Source organism: Morchella sextelata (genome assembly GCF_020137385.1).
Source record: "Morchella sextelata strain SCLS chromosome Unknown scls_12, whole genome shotgun sequence".
NCBI lineage: Eukaryota > Fungi > Ascomycota > Pezizomycetes > Pezizales > Morchellaceae > Morchella > Morchella sextelata.
The window spans coordinates 1578428-1598337 of NW_025408627.1; the positions used below are offsets into that span (position 1 = coordinate 1578428).

The following is a 19910-nucleotide window of genomic DNA, read 5'->3' on the forward strand; positions in this document are numbered from 1 at the left end:
GCCTCCTCCTCCTCTGCTGATCCTTCTATTGTTGGTCCAGTACTGTATTTGCGGTGGGAGGCGTTATATGTTATTAGTCCTCCGTTTGAAGCTTATGTACGGTGGAAGCTGAAGCTATGTTCGGGGTATCAATAAGTCTCGTGCTGTTATGTTGGAAGCTGAGCAGTCAGGCAATTAAGCGGCCGGATCGACACCCAGGAATCGCCAATGTCAGAGCTGCCCAAGCTATCCTGCATCTGTCCTTAGAGATGACACATTTCATATTCCCTGCCGTCAAGACAAACGGGTATAAACAAACACGGGTGTAAATTACAGTGGAGCTTCTCAAAGCCAGAGCATTTATTAATTACGATCGAGGGGCCGCCCCGGTGCTACTACCCGGACGTACGTACTTGTAGGTACTCTTTAAGCTGCTGCCAGCATGAGACAAGGTAGCACCAGGCAATTCTAGCACAAGACTTGGCAAAGTTAACAATTTTAATAGCGTAAGGGATATCGCAACTTCTCCTGCTAGTGATATATCGGTATAATATCTTGAGGCACTAGATCAAAGTTCACATCAGTAATTTATTCCTTCAGATTCTTTTCCTCCTCATAACTATCTTTTTGTAGCTGTTGGCATGTCCCCGCTGAACAGAGCCACGGCCACCACTTCCCGTTAGAAGTTCGTTTGTTGAAAGCTCTTCAGAGATTTCTTTATCCCATGCCAGTGTCTATAGCATGGTGCATTCTGGAATCTATATCCTACTACATGTAGGCATGGGGGGTTGATTAGGGTTACTTTTGTCGCTGACCCGCTGGCTTGCTAGCAAACCAACGGAACAGAACCCAAACCCTGGTTTCCGACCCCAACACAAACAACCCTAACCCACCATCCTATACCTGATGGTGGGGATTCAGGAGCCATACTGGGACACCAAAGCAATGTGTGAGCCCAGTTCCAATTAACCTTTCGTTTGGCCGCCGTCTTTTCTGTTCCAAGGAATTAAGGACGTGGCGGTGTTCACTCGTCATGTCAGGTCAGGGTTTAGGGTTCGCACTGCGGCCACCTTCCTCGCAGAGTTTCGCCAAGTCATCTCTCCGCGGCGCAGGGAAGGTGCCCGGCCGGTGGAGCCTGCAGAGAGAAGAAAAAAACTCTTAACACTCGTTCATCTCTTCTTCCTTGCGAGCGACATGCATAACTTAGGCAGATTGTGAGATACAGACAAGATTACCTACTTACATCCAATCCACCTACCTAGGTTCTACTCTAGAGTACCTACATGTTTAGACGTTTTATTTATCGTTTCCCCCCACCCATGCAAAGGACGGCGGTACTACCAGCATGAGGAAACATCTCCATGTGGTGGTGGTTACCTCAGTGGGTAGGGCTTTCCTGGCCTTGGAATTACTTTAACGCTTTTAATTGCCGGTTGACTGAGGGAAAATCACCATATCTGTACCTACGCGACGACCGTTTACTCTTTCGACAATTCTCGACGTAAGCTTAAGCCCAGTTAACATTTTAATACGAGCCAGGAGGCGCTCTCATGCACTGTATTCACTTACAACTGGTCCAATGATTGGTCTCCAGCGTGTGGGTATGTAACGTTCAGGATAAAGCTGCATATGAGGATAAGGACACCCAGACCATGCCAGATACCACAAGATTCTGCTAATGGTGTTGCTATTTTACTCCGTGCGGATACAACGGCAGCGAGTGATACGCCATGATACGGCGCACCACTTTCGGAAGGCACCCATGAACACAAAAGATCTTTCAGCCTTCCTCTGTGTGCGGAGATAGTTTTTTTGACACTATCTTCCGAGATGCCCGAGAAAGCAAGAAAAATAAAATATTTCCCTGGCCAGCCTTTCGTGAGATGTGGCCCGAAGTGATGAGGAATCCACTCTGTGTTCCAATCGCCCGGCGTAATCCGCGCTGCACCTGTGTCCCAAGATGGTTAGGCCCAGCACAATAACCACCGTTTTATGAGAACTGAAGAGGAAGAAGAAACCACATTCAAACAGGGAAGCGCACGGGTAGGCGCTTTGTTTTTGTCGTTTAATTTACCAAGGACCCAGTCGGGTATTTTTCGACGTGTGCAGATATCCGAGCATTGGAAATCACGGTGCACTGTGCGGTGCGGCAGAGCACTATATCGTGCTTGTATGTACATTGATACCGAACATCTCATATCCTCCCGCGGGCAGAAAAAAGACAGGGTGGGTTGATAAGAAGGATGAGCTGCAGGCCTGGTTGACAGTCGTTCGCGCTGCTTGTGCTCCGGGAGGTTGGCTTTGCCTACATAGTATCGGTATGCAGTTAAGCTGCATTGAGATATCTACACTAATCAATTAAACTTGGCTACAGGTCTACAATTGTAGATTTGGCTACATAAAGGTGCTGCAAATATCGAAAGAGACATAGAAATAAAACGGTCGGGATTACTATCAACGGATATTAGGGCTCAGGTTTTAAATTATGCCATTTGTTCTGCGGCGTTTCTAGAAGAAACAAAAATACCCAAGCTCAAGGCTGTTAATACCGCCGCTGGTTAACGTCAGCCTTCAGAAGTAGCAATGGCTGTGAATAGTTCGTCCGGCTTGAGCCATATTCTCAATGATCAACATGCGTTTCGCCGCAATTGAAGCCCAATCAATATCAACGGCCAGCGCCATATTTACAGTCAGTTTCATGCAGTTTTTTATCGTGAGATCTTCAAGGTGTTCTAAAATATAACTACACGTCGTCTAAACATTCCTTCTTCTTCTGCAATAGGTATTGATCGATGATTACTAAATAGAGTCTCTCTCTGAAGAGAGTAGGCTTTCGGGGTCACATTTGTGTCTTGAATCTCAAAATTCAAACTCTCATCTAGAGGCAACTCGCTCGAGTAACGTTCCTCACGCATACTCCCCCAGCTGGCCAGACCACCCTACCTCACTAAAACACTATCTCATCTTGATATTTGCCACCAAGCGAAGACCCTAAACTGTCGATCTGGGGTAATGGCCGGTGGACTGTGGAAAGGTAACGCATTGCCAGGTATCTTCAGAAATCCAGGGCCATGATCGGGTGCTCAAAAAAAAGAACTTCATGGTGCGGGGACACCTCAAGCGTGTAAGGCTGCGGGCCAGATACTAGCTGATGCATCGTGAGAATTAGCTAGAGGTGTGTGTCGAACATAGGAGAACCTTGAGTTATATAAAGGCGTGCGCGAATCCAGAGGTACTCGGTAGTCGCTCGGCGCTGTAAGCCTGAAAGTTGTTAGTCTATCAACGCTTGATAAGGGCTTGCATTGCATGTTCACATGTGTGTATGTGCGTTAATGAACTTAGACAAAGAACTCAAAAGAGTGCCGAGCTCTATCTTTTTCTATTATTGGTTGCCGGGAGCATGCAAGCCGATATTGCGGGGTAATTGGAAAGCCTGGAGAGGCCTCTACATGCAGCGGACGATAGAGTATCAACTTACATGAACAAGATCTTGAGAGCTTTCACGAGGAGCCACCAGATATGGCCGGCCCTCCAAAGCCAAAGCCAAAAAAAAAGAAAAAAAGAAAACCACAAGGAAATAGGCCGCACAGTTGGGGTCGCTAGTGACCAGTCCCAGTGACAAGGAAAATTCGCTGCCAGTAGTGAAGATCGTGGGGATAGTTGAGGGCCGTGCAAGAAGCTCATTCTCTTCTACGTTGGCGGTGACGAACCGGGCCATATTGAAATGAAAGATCGCCGGTCATGACGATTAGCGGAACGTGGGAAGATTGGGGATTGTTTATGATTCGTAGCATTTTGTGGGGATCCGGAGGAACGAACTAAAATGAGGTAGAGTATGTTAGTGTGTAGGTACTTCGTGCAAAAAAGCCTTTTTTTGAGGAATGCAACGTTGGAGTTGAGAAGGGCATACCGTTAGGGGCGAAACAGTATGTTCTCGAGAACTGCCATAAAGTGTAAGGTGAACACGAAGTATATTCTTCAATCACGAGGCCAACCTCTTTGTAGGATAGAGCAGAGACATCGCATCTCTTCCCATTAATATTCCACCCCTGTCACACCCGATTATAACCTTGTCTTTTTATCTGTTTGTAGGGTTGTACCACATTTCTCAAGTCCTAGTTTGGAAAATCGTCAACAATATCGACCCCCGCCTTTCTGATGCTTTTGTTTATTACCCCCAATGTTCTCAAGTTGCACCGCACGCGCCCGATGCTCAAGGACAGTAAGGTTACACCTAATCGCACCCTGGATAGAAAAGGCGCCATCTTTTTGTATCAACTGCTGTGTTTCGTAATCTTCTTATGCCGCCTGGTTTCTACTCCCTGCAGCAGCTGTTGGTTTTAACCGTCAGTTCTAAAGCAATCAATAGTAAAAATTCTTTGGGTTTCTAATTCAAACAGCCATTAAACCCTGAAGAACCAATATTATTATTGATAAGAAAACGAGGGTGATTGGGACCCTGGCCTGGTACATGGTACACGGTATCCATTGGCATGGGAACTGAAAAATTAATCATTTGCAACCATTTCAAAACAACAATAAACATAATATTCTCTTTTTCGATCGATTTCGCGCAGGATTTCAAAGCGGCACGTTGCAATGAAAAGATTTTAGATGGGAGTTGTTGTCTTCGGGCAGTATTAATGAGAAGAAACAGGAATGTATGCTAATAAGCATACAGAAGTGGGATTCTCTGCAGTTCCTTGCATATCCTTGATGCTGCCTCGAGTTGTGGGGAATCTCTGAGTAGGTAGAACACCTACCTACGCCGAGTTTGAGTGGGGTGCAGGTATGTGTGATATTCAATTATGGCAGAGCTTAGAGCATGGATTGCTTGCTACCAGTAACCAGAGGTGCCGCAAGGAGAAGGGTCCTGTTGTGTCAGATAGTTAGGTACAGGATTACTCTATCAGCCCCAGGGTCATGACGACAGGGTGTCCAGAAGGACGTGCACCTTCTTTCACTCTCCTACTTCGGGGGGCATCTCCCGCCCATCTACTTCTCCATGAGGCTACATACGTAAAAAAAATCGTTAGGAGGTTTCTTTCTTTGTCTGTTGTTTCGTGGGGTCGATGGAGACCGCTTTGGCGCTTGTTACCTATCTACATCTTTACCCCGCGGTCTACCAACGGCGTCGAGTCACGGAGGAGAGAGGGGTGTCCATGATGGACGGGATTTCGCATCATTCTGGAGGACCTAGCTTTGCGTACTTCGTGTATGCTTCCATGGCTGGTGAAAAACGCTCACGGTGACAGTAAGTGATAATATATCTGTAAGTGTGTAAGTCCCAAAACTCTTGTCGAGGTACCCCTTCCGGCGGTCGTTATTTTCATTAGATAGCCGAAACCCCAATACATGCCAACGGGAATCCGGGAGCACTAAAAAATGGAATGAGCGATGTGGCAACCAACCATGACCTCGCTTTAACAACTACCGCACATGACCATGCAGCTTTGTGGGTGTCGTGTTGCTTTCGTCGCACTGTCTCTATCACCTCTAGTCAGTCGGTCAGACACCGTTAACCGTTCCTGTAAACAATGGCTGTTCAACAGTGAACATTCTTTTTATGGAAAGTTACGCAGGTCAGCTTAAGGGGGAGAGGGAAAGGGAAGAAGAAAAAGAAAGTTTTTAATTGTTAGGAGACAAAAGCAAAAAAACAAAATCTATTTTTCAGGACCAGTGAGCTTGACTGGAGTTCTGAGGAATCGAGCCAGAGAGATCATGAACGCCGCTTCGTGCCATACCTTACAGGAATCGTCTGTTACCGATGTAAAACCACGCCAGTAGGAACGGAGAAGCTTACTCCGGGAAGGCTCGCAGATCGAAAGTCTCCCTGGAATTCCAGATAGAAAGCTATGCAGCTGATTTTGACCCAAAAGTACGTGAAGGAGTCACTTTAGGATTCCAGTATTAAGGTCCCAGACTACGCCAACCGCATATATATGTCAAACCATATCCCAGGAATATTCCAGCATGGACGGCTCGGCCAGATAGCATAGGAGAGCACATAAAAAAACGCAACAGTCGTCGGGCAGTTCCATGGCGCATAGAGCATACAAGTGATAAAGTGGTAACAGTAATAATTGGTCTTGAGGTACAATTAGCTTACATCCACTAAAGCATGTACTCCCCAATAGAGTACATACGCTCGGGTCTTTAAATCTTGCCATTGACGATGTTGCGTTGCTTCTAGACAAAAACACGCACAGAGTAAAGAAAAAATAAAAAAGTTACTGGGGAAACCGAAGTGGAAAAGAAAAAACCGTTGGAGGAAGTCCAATAATTTTTTTTTACTCTTGTACCTAGTTGGTGATCCATGCTCAATCCTCCTTGCATCGTCGTGAAGGCCAAATTTGTGACATTCTCATCTTCTCCCTTTCTTCCCACCTTCCAGACGCCGTCTTCGTCTCTTGGGTAATTATAAGAAAATATATCAGGTTGCCTTTCGAGCGTGTCCCAGCCTCCACACACTGAGATTTCCTGCTGTACCTACTCTACTTATCGGCTGTGCCAGACCACTGGTTACAGCAAATAATCGGCAGATCACCACCTCACCCACGCTGACCGATTTTTATCTCCACAGCATCGCGGCGTTCTGTACCCGACCACCACCGCACTTGCTGCTGCACTCCACTCATTTCATTTCCCTTGCTAGACTCGTAGTGTACGTACATATCCATTATACACCAACCATTCATAGAGGACTACTGTGCATACGTTCTTGAGACTACACTCGTTCCCACCTCTACCCCCCAGACCTCCTCCCCTCCTCCACCACCATCCTTCCTCACTCACTCACCCTATCCACTCTGCACCTTCGCAAGATTCAGCACATTCTTTCTGCTTTGTTCAAACATTGTTCAGAAGGGTTTGCAAATATCTGAGGCCAATACCCGTGCAGCAATGGGCGTCATGCGAAACTCGTCCTAGCCGGACCCACACAACTCTCAACTTATTGATCTCTGGATCAGACAAGACTTCCAAATACGCTATATATCTAAATTTCTCTACGTTCACAAAAAAAAAAAACAATAAGGACGCCGTGATCACGAATCGAGATACTAAACCTGCAAACAAAACTTGTGCACCCTCAGCCCCCCACCCCCATCCCACCAACCAAAAACTATCTCCCTGACAGCTTTCTGTGAGGGTTCTTAAAAATGTCGACGGAGATTGTACCCCCAAAGTCCCGGGGAGGAAGCCTGGCACCGCCGCCAAATGACGACCTATCGATGCGACGGCCTATGGAGAGAACACCTAGTATGTCTATTAGAGCTGAAAAGGAGGATCTGAAGGAAGCAGCAGAAGACAGTTTTAATGTGATTATGGACCTAAATCTCGACGGAAAGGTGCGATGGGTTAGCCCTTCTTGGGAGGATGTGATCGGGTAAGTGTTGAACAAAGTGTTTTTCAGCATCAGAAAACCGCTAATCTTAAATCTTTCAAGGACTTCCCGCGATACAGTTCATGATAAACCCATCTCAGACTTTTTACTAGATGATAAAGAAATTTTCAAGAATGCAGTTGAGCAAATGCGAATTGACGACACTAGGAGTTGTCGAGTTCGATTTTCGGTAGTCATGGGATCCAAATCAACCTGGCCCGGAGAAGAGACTACAGCTGGCCAAGAAGAAGCATTCCCGATGGAAGAAGTGCAAGAAGAAGTGCCACACGTTTTGCATCTAGAAGGACAGGGAATAATCATTCAGGACAAGCAAGATGGTGAACCGAGTCATGTCAGTTCTCTTTGTGTCTCAGTTTACTGTATCTGCAAAACTGACATTGATTATCAAGACGATGTGGGTCCTTAGACCATTTGTTGAGCCTAACGAGATTACTATCGACCTCCCTCCTGTTTTGGTCGAGTCCCTTGGTGTTGGTGCAGGAATGCTTGCTCGTTACCTGACTAGCTTGGCAGAGCAAGGTGCTGGAGATCCAGCCAATAATCCCCCACCTATGCCAGTACTCTGTCGAATTTGTGAACGTCAAATTCAGCCATGGTGGTTTGAGAAGCACTCCGAGCTTTGTATGCTGGAACACAAGGCGGAGAGCGATGTCCAGCTATGCCAAGAAAACCTAGGAATGCATAGACATGCAATTGTCAAAATACTGGATGCTATGGAGAGACGTTCTTCTCGTCCGGTTTCTGGTGAGATTACTGTGCCTCCTACCCCTATTGAGTACCGTGGTTTGCCCATTGGTCCCGGCTCTTCATCTTCTTCAGGGACCGCTTCTCCCGCAGCTTCTTCCCCGAAACAACGTGATTCCTCTGCATCAGGCAGTCGATCACGTTCATTTCCTGCTCGACGACCCCTTGTCCGAATTGTTGAGCTACTGCTTGACTTGTGTGATACTGCCATCGAAATCAGCACTCCGGCTATCAAAGAATCGTATGCAGGTGGCGAGTTAGGATCTTTCCGAACTCAATCCCCGCAATCAGAAGCACGTATCAACCAGGTCATGCAGTGGACATCGCCGAGCTACCAAAACGAAGAAGGGAAGGGATTAATACAGCTTTGTCAGGATACAGAGGCCGTTGCTAGGGCAAAGGTTGAGGCGGTATTCCGCCACAGAAATACTATCGAATATTCAGAAAGGATACGGTTAGAGTTTGCTGTGCTTGTCCAGGACTGCATTGACGAGGCTTTACGCAAGGCTTCTGAGCAGGTAACCGACGAACCAGATGATAGTTATAGCAATAGTGACGGTGAAGACTCTGGCATTGAGGATGATACTCCGTTCTTCTCGGCGTCATTTGGTCCTCCTTTGAATACCAGCAGTCTCGTGGATAAGCCTAGAGGACGCCTCAGAAGGCACTCATCACCTGCAGACTCTGGCTCTACAAGTCCGATGGAATGTCCTACCCCTAAATCTCAGCAGAGCCTGACGAAGAGCGCTAGTAGACGGCACAAATTTACTACTCATCGTGGAAGCATTCATTTTGATAACGACGGTGCAGATAGTGATACAAGTGGCAGGTCTTCACTTGCTGCTGCTATGGGTCGACCACAAACAGAAAGTCCAGTCTCGGATCACGAACTGACGGCAGCCAGGTTTGCAGCTAGAGACAAGCGAAGGACCAACGCCATTCAGATTGGTCAGGGTTTGAATTCCCCAAGACGGCAAGCATCGCCTGCAAGAACTCAGCCTTCATCCTCGCCTCTAAGGATAAACAAACCACGCAACGTACTATATGATAATAATATGCCCACTCCAATCACATCACCTCTTTTATCCACTGGAGACTTTTCGCCCGCGCTTGAAGGTTTCAACCATCACCATAGGCGGCAATCCTCAGTGACTTCATCTGGGGACATAGGTAAACCGCCAGTTTCCCCAAGACTACCCAGTACGAACCCTACACAGCAGCAAAACCGTGCCGTGCCACCGTCTATCAAGGATTTCGAGATCATCAAGCCAATCAGTAAAGGTGCTTTCGGGAGTGTTTACCTGTCGAAGAAGAAATCTACAGGCGATTATTTTGCAATCAAGGTCTTGAAGAAGGCAGATATGATAGCGAAAAATCAAGTTACAAATGTCAGAGCGGAAAGAGCAATCATGATGGTACAAGGGGAAAGTGATTTTGTCGCGAAACTGTTTTGGACGTTTGCAAGTAAAGATTATCTTTACCTGGTAATGGAATATCTCAATGGGGGCGATTGTGCTGCTCTTATCAAAAGCTTGGGGGGTATCCCGGAAGAATGGGCACGGAAGTATTTGGCGGAAGTAGTTCTTGGGGTGGAGCATTTACACGCAAGGGGTATCGTGCACCGAGACTTGAAGCCTGATAATCTTCTGATTGATCAGAAGGGTCACTTGAAGCTTACCGATTTTGGTTTATCGAGAATGGGATTATTGGGCAGACAGAAGAGAGCTCAGAATCCATCATCAGAATCTACTCCTGACCTATTGAAACAAGGTCCATTTGCCAGATCAAGATCCGTTGCTTCTTCACGATCTACTTCTTACGATTTCCCCCCAGGCGGTTCACCCCAAAGCACACCGCTCATCACTCCAGATAGCAGTGCCCAATTGGTCACCCCATCCTATTTCAACTTAAATCATCGGGAGAGTACTTTAAGCCGCGAAAGTTCTTTGAGACGATCATCCAATGGGAGAGGTGAAACAGGTGGGAGTGATCACCTAGTCTCGATGCTCGGTAGCTTTTCATTGGACCACAACCACGGAAGTTCCTTATATACTCGACGAACCCCCACAGGAGATGAGGATGCCCAAAGTGAAAGCAGCACCTCGAGCGACTTTAGCGCAGGTCTTGGGCTTCAACATGTAGCCACGTATGCAAGTATGAGCCAAAGCCATGTCCAACCGCACGCCCATACAATGCTGCCCCCTCAGATGGCACTTTTTGACCCTGAAGATAGCAATCGCAAGTTTGTTGGTACCCCCGATTACTTGGCACCGGAAACTATCAATGGTAGCGGACAAGATGAAATGAGCGATTGGTGGTCTTTGGGGTGTATCTTGTTCGAATTTCTTTATGGTTATCCGCCTTTCAATGCGGAATCGCACGAACAGGTTTTTGATAATATTTTGAATCGAAGGATTGCTTGGCCAGAGGAAGATGAGGACGATGATGATGAGGATGAAGCGGGTATCTCTGACACAGCTAAAGACCTGATGAATCGTCTTATGTGCACAGATCCCACGAAGAGACTCGGTGTGGGTGGAGCTGAGGAAGTCAAACGGCACCCATGGTTTGCGGAAATCAAATGGGATACATTACTTGAGGAGACTCCCCAGTTCGTGCCTACACCCCAGGATCCTGAAGATACCGAGTACTTTGATTCAAGAGGGGCAACTTTACAGGCATTCAATGAAGAATTTGAAGATCAGACGCACTCACCCCAAGTCCTGACACCCGGTGCAGATTTACCAGAACGTCCACATGATGCCGTATCTCGTGTGAGGAAGGAGGTCAACTCAAGCAAGCGGGGACTTATTCCTCTTTCTATCCCACCCCATGTTCGCGAGGGCAGGAATAGGCGTTTGAGCGAGACGAGTGCGCAAGATGACTTCGGGGCTTTCACTTTCAAGAATTTACCAGTGCTAGATAAAGCAAATAAGGATGTTATCCAGAAACTCCGCACAGAAGCCCTTAAATCAACTCCAGCTTTGACAACTTCGAACCCTGCATCTCCTTCTGAAGGGAGCCCCATTCTTTCCTCAAAGTCCCTATCCAGGACCTTGTCAAACCCTTCGAGCAAGCACGGGAAGCGCCCAGTTTCCCCATCTAATTTGCATCATTCAAATCCTTCCCCTGCGCGTGCTTCACAGCCATCTTCACCACTTTTAATGTCATTTACGGCGACTGGGCTAAATGATAGACGCAAGGCCTCTAATGCTAGTGCATCCTCCAGTTTGTCCCAACACTCACTGGGCCCTCTTCAACCCATTCCCTTGGTTGACATTCCACGCCTTCCTGCGGTCATTTCCAACAGTGCTAAATCGCCAATTGCCCCATCTTCTACATCCTCTTCTCCGACAAAGACGCATTCGAAGCCATTCATCATGTCTTCTGCTTCCACATCTCCTACAAAGATAGCTCACGATAAATTGACATTGTCTATGTCTTCCCAGCCTTCACCTTCAAAGACCCACATACATCAACATCATCACCGCAACCCCAACCCTAGAGTACGCTCACTTACCATCGGGTCCACTGATAGCGATGCGGCAGTGCTGGAGAGCTTCAAACATCAGAAGAGGAGAAGTCAGGTGTTTGATATGTCGCCTTCTTCATCTGATAATGAGGAGGTCAAGGGTAGTGCATTGTTACGGGTACAGAGACGACGACAAAGCTCCAGGAGGATGTCAAATATTAGTCTTGGGGATACTGGTCCTGTGTTTAGGCCACTAGATATTTTAGGTACGAAGCCTCGCTATATACGTTTGAATCTAGCTAATCTCAAGCAGTTTGTGAGGATCATCCTGTATCAAAATTGGTAATGGAAAGACTACTAGAGAGGTTGAAATGTAGGACTATCGTGGTGAATAACGGAGCGGAGGCAATGAGATGTGCCATGGGTGAAGTTAAATGCAAGTTCTCGGTTCCCTTAAAGTGATCACTTTAAATAAAAGCTAACGCAAAACAGTCGATATCATACTCATGGAGTTCAAGCTTCCACAAATTAATGGTGAAGATGTGGCACGTATGATTCGCACGAGCAGAAATCCCAATTCCAACACGCCTATCGTGGCCGTTACTGGCTATCTCAAGGACCTCAATGAGCCCCATCACTTTACTGAATTGATCGAGAAGCCAGCGACAATACCAAAACTTACAGAGGTCCTGGAACGCAATTGTCATTGGAAGCCAGCTGGACTTGAGCGACCTCTAGCAGATAGGAGGGAGTTATACAATAGCCATAAACTTCCACCAGTCAATTACGAGGAATCTGGTCGAATCTCACCAACAGTAGAACGATTTATGAGCATGGGCACGAGGAGAGGGCGCCTGTCAGAGCAATTTTCTTCAATGGACGATGATGATGCGGTCTCCGTGACCAGCACTAGCGAGCCTGTAGTTCTTTCGCGCACAACAACTAACGAATGGGAAAAGCTTCATGTCGGCAAGCCGTCCAGCCTTGGGTTGGAGATTTTACCGCCTGCAGTAGTATCATCGCCTCTTGCGCCACTGACACATCAGGAATCTGCACCTTCAAGACTCCAATCCCACACCATTGAGCGTATGCCTTCACCACTATCAACGCATGTCAGTGCAATCAATGCTGTCAGCACCTTCAGTAATATAGCTGAGCCCTTGGCATCGCCTCCCGAAATGTCGCTGCCACCCTCACTCAGTGCAACCCCGGTATTTGGGAGTACAGCAGGCGTTCCATCCAGGTCTCCATCCAGGTCCCCTTTTTCAAGGACCCCACCTGCGGTTCCTACGCCCTCAGTAACCCCACCACTACAAACTACCACTGAGAGGTTTAAATCCCTAATCCCGAAGAGATCACCCCCCAGAAGATCGCGCACGCCATCAGAAGACGGAGTCAAGAAATCACCTATAAGAAGAAGGTCCTCTTCAGCTCATGTCTCACCTCCCAAAGGCAATAGCCCAACATTGGTGCCGTCTTCACCGGAGTCTAAAACAAAGAGCAAAAGGTCTTCATTTGAGAAAAAGAAGGAGAAACAAGAGAAACAACTCAAGGAAGGTCTACGAGTCGAAGATGCAGATGCAGATGACGAGCTCTCGGCAGCTGGTGGAAAGAAGCCGAGCAAAAGCAGGAGCATTGGAGAGATGATCATCAGTCGGGCGAGGAGAAGCCCTCCTGAGATGAAGAGAAGCAAGAGTGATAAAGGGGAGTTTATGGATATTTAGGGAAGGTATTGGATTTATTTCGGGGGGACAACTGTTTTACTATGATGCGATTTTCTCTAAGTTGAATCTGGGGTTAACCTATTGCCTGGTTCTGTTTCTGGTTTTCTGGTAAGGGTCAGATGGGAAACGGCGTTGTGAATATTTATTTTTTTTTTTTTTTTTTTTACTCTGGGTTTGGTGGCTGGCAATCTTTGTTTTGTTGTTTTTTGTTGTTTTTCTAGCATTCACGATTCTAGGTTACGATATCTCTTTTTCACTCTTCCCAATACTCATTCCTGGACGGCTTACACTGATCTTTCCTTACATTTCAAAATCACGAGCGTTTTTTTTTTCTTTTCTTTTTTTAACGGCCGCATTCTGATCTGATCACTGAGCTCTGATTACTACTTAGTGGCGTTCTATTTTTCATGTTACCAGCGCTTAATCCTCTCAGCTTTGGAAGTTAAATTTGTACCAATCTTTTTCATAGGGTCTGTTTCTTATTGTTCTTTTTTTTCTTTTTTCATTGCATTCCCTTGGTTTTCGAAGATTGGGGGCCGTCAATAGGGAAGACAAAATTTGGCAAAAGGCAAAAAAAAAAATTGGCGAGAGCGCGGTTTGGGTTTGGGAAAAAGGCGAAACACATTGCTTTCTGGGGTCTTTTTTTTTTATTTGATTTTTATTTTTTAGGCCCAAGGATATGAAGCTGGGCTGGTTTGGATTGTACAAAAGAAATTAATACTCGTCCCCAGCCACGCGTGAGCTACTGGCGACTTTGGAGCACATGCATGAAATATCACTCTACAACCGGTGGTTTACCTAGGTAGAGACTGGTACAATTATAGTTTAACTCCGCCCCCAGAGAAACCCGCAATATATACATGAAAAGACCCGCTTTCCCGAAAAAGAACGCCCGTTATTCCCAGTGAAATAAAAAGAAAAAGAAAAAGCAGTATGTATCTCATTGACTCCTCTCACTTCTCTCTTATCCTCTTCACATCTATGATACTAAGGCCTATGTTATTCAACTCCAATATCCTCACTCGATTTGACCCCTGAATTAACTACTGCCTGGGCTGGATATACGCCAGCAAATTCCTATCAAAAGCCTCACATCTTATCGGCATTTCAATCTGATAGAATGGATTTTTCATGACATAGTCCGCATACAACTCGTAGACGCGTTTCACAATAACATCTATATTCGGCTGATGTGGTTGTGCGAATATTAAGAATTTCGTGCCTACCGTCATTCATTAGCTCTCACATCATCTGGTGGCGAGATGGGGGAGTACCAGTCAAGGTTTGGAAACACTGCATCCTAAAATGCTCACTCTCCATAACCTCCAATCCTCCTGATCCAGGTACGGGAGAAATACGGGAGGTTATGGCATGGACACCGTGGAAGGTACCGGCAAGGACCAGGTAGTCGTTTGAGGAGAGCTTTTTGAGACCCTCATTGAAGTCGCGTTGGTAGATTAAACCGCCGGCCTTATTGAGGATTAGAATAGAGAGGATGCCCATTGTGAAGTGTGGGGTGGGGGTATTGGGAGGTTAGATTTGAGTTGCGCGGGGGAGCTTGTTCTGGAGGGAAAGGGTTGGCAGACGTTGATGGTTTAAGCCTCTTAGCTTTAGATCTGGACCCCTCTACAACTCGATTCCCGATGTTGACAGCCCTCAGGTCAGCCGACGGAACATTGAATTTCGACTCTATCCCGTTTTTCTATTTTTTTGTTCATTTAGCTTCTAACGAGATGAACTACCAAATATTTTGTCATGATTTTTCTTTATATTTTTTGTTAAAATGATCGAATTTCAACCAGTGCGTTCCTTAAAATTCAGCGGCACCAGACAGAGACACCTCCCCATCGCCTGTCCAGACACCCACTCTTTGTTCAACCGTTCAACCACCAACACCCACAACATAGTTAACAACATCACTCTTATCCCATCGTCTTGCCAATTCAAACCAGGAATCTCAACGCATAGAATCCGACTCGCCGCACCTAAGCGAGTTCTTTTCTTGGGGGTACAAATTGAACCAAAGTTTTTCTTCCCTTCAGCTCCGCCGAACACGCACACAGACCTGGAGCCAGCAGCTATCATTTGATAGTAATAATAACAAAGATGGCGACCAACGGCGATAAAGCACCCCCAATGACCCGTGCGAAAGAGGTGATTCACGGCGACGAAGAGGCCGGCGCTGAGCTGAAGCTCGGGGAGTTCCAGAACGTGTCCAGTCTGACACTTTCGGAGACGAAGGAGGTGCTTACAGCTGTGTTCAATCACAGAAGGGAGCAGGGGAAATTTAAGGTGCCGGACAATGAGTATATCCCCCTTCTCCCTCTCTCTCCTTGCACAAGCAAGGGAGATGTGCGATGAGTGGGGGTCTGACGTCGTTCAATAGCGTCGTCACCAAAACACAGGCCTATCTTGAAGTTTTCTCGCGCTTCAAGCAGCGTGAGAGTGTCCAAGCCGTAGAGCGGATCCTTGCACAGCAAACGGATCTTGTTGCCTTTGAGAAGTCACAGCTAGGTACCTACCTCTCTCTGTACCTCCTTCATTTCAATCTTACCATCTAAATCACTCTCTGCCAGGTACCCTATGCTGTGACTCTGCCGAGGAGGCGAAAACCCTCATTCCGAGTCTTCAGGATAAGATCTCGGATGAGGATCTACAAGAATTACTTAATGAGGTATGGATAACTCCTGACCTTCTGAACACATTTCTTTTCACAATAAGGTTCCTTAAAAGTGGAATTTTCGGACCTGACGTGTTTTTCTACGGCAGATCACAAAATTGAGACAATTTGTTTAAAAGTATCGAGGATGCCGGTTCAAAGCATTTCCTCCTTTTCTTTCCTCGTTTCGTCACTGCATTGAATCATCATCTGTCGAGTCTCCCTTTTCTTACATTTCTGAAAAAAATTGCGGGGGTTATTTCACTTAATTTCAAATCTTCTTCCTTATTTTTTTTTTTTCTTTCAATACGGACTACTTTTTTTGGCGGGAGAAAATTGGGGATACGAGGCCTTTTCGCCTCTATCATGAGGTTAAGTGGCAATACTACATAAAACCTATTAACGCTAGTACTTGAGGTACGCATGACATATAAAAATATATATAGAGGGATTGCTCGATGATTTTGTTGGTGTCGATTTCTTGGTGGTGGGTGGTATTCTCATATCTGCTACAGACCAAGCATAGCACACACCATAGAGAAATAGTATTTTGAGTGTACAAGACGGTTACTACATGCATTCTGTGAAACTTATTACCAACGTCGAACGTGTACAGATCTAGAGAGGCCTTGGGAAATGTTTCCCTTTTGTTTCGGGGTTTCCGAAAAGCTTCAGTCGAAGTCTATATAAATACAATAGTTGTAACTAGAATAGAGTTTCTGATGCGAATGAGGAATGGTTCCCGCGTACATGTATCTTCTCTAGCTGAACTCACGATATCTTACTGATTCGTCACGAGAATAATTGTTCCAAGGGGTTCTGGCACGAGGACATGATCTTCTCTTTTCACACTAATCCACACTTGAATGTGTGATCATGACTAATTTATGCGCGAATATGTAGCCCACGATATCGTATGGGTTTGTCTCGGCCCTTCCACTATTTATTATTCTAACAGCGAAAGTTTAAACCGGCGTAGCAAGGGTAAAGTAGTTAGAAAGTGTGTGAAATGACTACTTCCCTATCTGGCAGGATACGGTGTTGGATGAAAATTTGTTTTCGCGATTTCGGATCACATCTATTCAGATTCCTCTTTTGATATTGTTTTTAAGTTGATAGCCTAAGAACTTAGTAAAGTTATAAACTTTATTTAGTTAAATATATGTATGTGTGAAGATATATATAACACAAAATTTATACACAGTGAGATTCAAAAATGTCTACAGTAGGGTTGCCATGGCCACCAAATATTGAATGTCTTACTTAGAAGGAGCGTGAATTCGGACTTGAACCTTCGACCGGACATTTTCAAAAAAAAAAAAAAAAAACTGTTTAGCTCATCTTTGTGAAGCGTGTCATCCTTAGTGCAGGGGCCATGCTAATCTTCTCTGTATCGTTTCAAATTGACCAAATGTCCCGAAGGACGATATGGTCTAGCTTTTGGGACTCATAACGAACACCCCCCCCTGTCTGTCTCTTGTTGTGTCTCAAAAGGGCACAGCCCAATCAGACCCCCTACCAACATCATCACGGATGCACATGCTCTATTGGATGACAGTACGCTTATTCATACTTTATTTGTTTTCATCGGCTGTGGTTGGACTTTTATCGATCATCAAGTCGCACTCGCCATTTCGATGCTGCAAGAGCATGTCTTTCAACTATATTATCGGCTATATGTATCGATTTATAGACTAATAATATTTATAAATTTCTAAAATGCAGATACTAGTATGTAGGTACGCTGGGTAGTGTGTTCTGTTTCTTTTCGGAGTAAGGCGTCTGGGCTGAGTGACGCCCTGTGACGTGAATAGACACTGATGATTGATAATATATATTCGGAGAATAGAGCACAGGAAAAAAGAAATGCTTCCACATCACCACTAATTAGGTTAGCCTTAGCTCTTTCACTCCTTCATTTCCACCGCCGTCTTGAGTTTTCGGGTGAGCACGTGGTTACCTTCACTCGATCAGATTCCGATCGACGCTCTACACGAAGCCCAGCAACCTGACATATCGAACCAAATATTCCAACCAGGAAAGACCCGATACGGTAGTGTCTGTCGGCTGGAAATCTGCTGGTATATTATGAGGCCGCTGATAGCCTTACTAGACGAATATAATATGCCTGTTTGCCTGAGGATTAAAACCCGACATTGCTTGGTCATCATTATACTGCCATGGATTATAGAATTAGATATTCGACTTTGCGGCGAGTCCTAAGGCTTTTTGTAATAAGCACGTGTAGGTACAACGAAAAGTTGTTGAGAATGATAAATGACCCCTAACCCTAGTTCCGAGTCAGACTCTATGAGTACATGTAGTCTCGAGCTGTCAGACGTACCCCGTGAGAACACATATGGAATCCCGAGTCATGCCAGATTCGATTCCCTTACTCTACGTGTACTCTCCGTGTGGTATTTCCTTTGTAGCTAGGCCAGCCTTGAGCATTTAAGACATACATTCCATCTATCTATGCCTGTAGATACTTCGATTCACCTCAGGACTTTTCTCAGCACTATGCAGCTTCAGTTATGGATGCTATTCTATGGTAATATCGACCAGTCACCAGGAGGACAATATTACTATAACTAACATTTTCTTGCGCATATTAGACGCTAATCGGAATAGAAAATAGTATCTAACTCGGATCCACATGAGCCAATATACAACCCGCAAAGAGCCGCTTTCAGACCAGAAATATACTATTCTGATCATGAATGGCACAGAACGGCATCAATTACGCCGTCCTGTTGAGGTATCAAGATGGATGATATGTTTTAGTAGGAGGTACGAGTCGACTGCATCTAAATATATCTACAATAGTGGTGTCCTCTCTTAGTCGCCGCTCCCGCACTCCTGTGCAATATAGGTAACTTTCTATACCCCCGACTTCCATCTACCCGCCATTCGAAAACCTATACCTATCACACTCACCACATGTGGAGTACAATTAAGGCCACACACACCCAAAATACTCCAACAGCACGCTGAAGAGCGCACTGCCGGCATACCAAACATGCATTACTTAAACCCTTCTTCGACATTTCCATCACATTTCTGTCACATTGAAGACATGTGTTAGCTTTATTATAGGACCGGCCAGCTTTGACACTAGTGGTAGCTACGTAATGGCCTCTCTTACCGCAAACCGCGCAATAAGATACGGTTGGGGGCCGTGGAGGAGTTTCCTGAAAGCATCGGCATAAGACCCCAGTGACTTGATCGGGCCCCGGTCAAGAAGCTTGTGTTGACTCAGACAGATCATTATCCAGGTGGAGCAGAGGTTGGGGTAGTCCCGGGAGACAATGTGTGAGATCGAGAAGGGGGTTTGCAGGTTGTTGTGATCCCCATTTGAAGAGGTCAGTGCAACCAAACGACGACATATGAATCAGTGGCGAGAGGTATCTTGGCCAGGATCAATATAACACACCTTGTCTCTCTTACATCGATATATTACATTCATAGCTACTAGTTCTTTCGATATACACTTTAAGCGGCCGGACAGAAACACCCATAATTCTCCATTTGCACAGGCCGGATGAAGGTATGTTTACAGTAATTTTTTGAGTCAACACTGAGACTCAAGCCAAGGCAGGTAGGCAGGCAAGTATTTGGCGGCAAAAATAGTGGCTTTCAGGCTGATAGATAGTCGCCCGCCGTTCCCCGTTCGTACTATATTTGCCTACCGGCCTGGCGTCTGTCCTGCTGAGATTTATATGAACCATTTCTTTGCAACGCAGTCAATGAGAATGAAAAACATAATCGTTTAGGCCAAGAGACAAAAGATCCCGCGGCTTGGCTGTGTTTTGGTGGGGGAGTGTAGACCGTACTAGCTTGGGGTGCGAGTGATCACCCATGCCCCGCGCCTACATAACAACTGGCGCCACGTGACTGCCCACTATTTCCGGTTGCTGCGATCATTGG

General features: G+C 45.9%; 3 protein-coding genes across 3 annotated transcripts; 2 read left to right on the top strand and 1 right to left on the bottom strand.

Moving 5' to 3' along the window:
• Nucleotides 1-7139: 7139 nt before the first annotated feature.
• On the top strand, nucleotides 7140-13324 carry H6S33_002313 (uncharacterized protein; the record flags this gene model as incomplete). The annotated part of the gene is made up of 5 exons (XM_044833688.1): nucleotides 7140-7366; nucleotides 7427-7715; nucleotides 7774-11866; nucleotides 11914-12036; nucleotides 12093-13324. The coding sequence occupies 5 exons, from the start codon at nucleotides 7140-7142 to the stop codon at nucleotides 13322-13324; spliced, it is 5964 nt and encodes a 1987-aa protein (XP_044693456.1).
• A 1043-nt stretch (nucleotides 13325-14367) lies between these two features.
• Nucleotides 14368-14827, bottom strand: H6S33_002314 (uncharacterized protein; the record flags this gene model as incomplete). Its single annotated transcript, XM_044833689.1, has 2 exons — nucleotides 14368-14546; nucleotides 14599-14827. The coding sequence occupies 2 exons, from the start codon at nucleotides 14825-14827 to the stop codon at nucleotides 14368-14370; spliced, it is 408 nt and encodes a 135-aa protein (XP_044693457.1).
• Nucleotides 14828-15430: 603 nt separating this feature from the next.
• H6S33_002315 (uncharacterized protein) lies at nucleotides 15431-16120 on the top strand (the record flags this gene model as incomplete). The annotated part of the gene is made up of 4 exons (XM_044833690.1): nucleotides 15431-15630; nucleotides 15711-15838; nucleotides 15901-15998; nucleotides 16094-16120. The coding sequence occupies 4 exons, from the start codon at nucleotides 15431-15433 to the stop codon at nucleotides 16118-16120; spliced, it is 453 nt and encodes a 150-aa protein (XP_044693458.1).
• Nucleotides 16121-19910: the final 3790 nt, after the last annotated feature.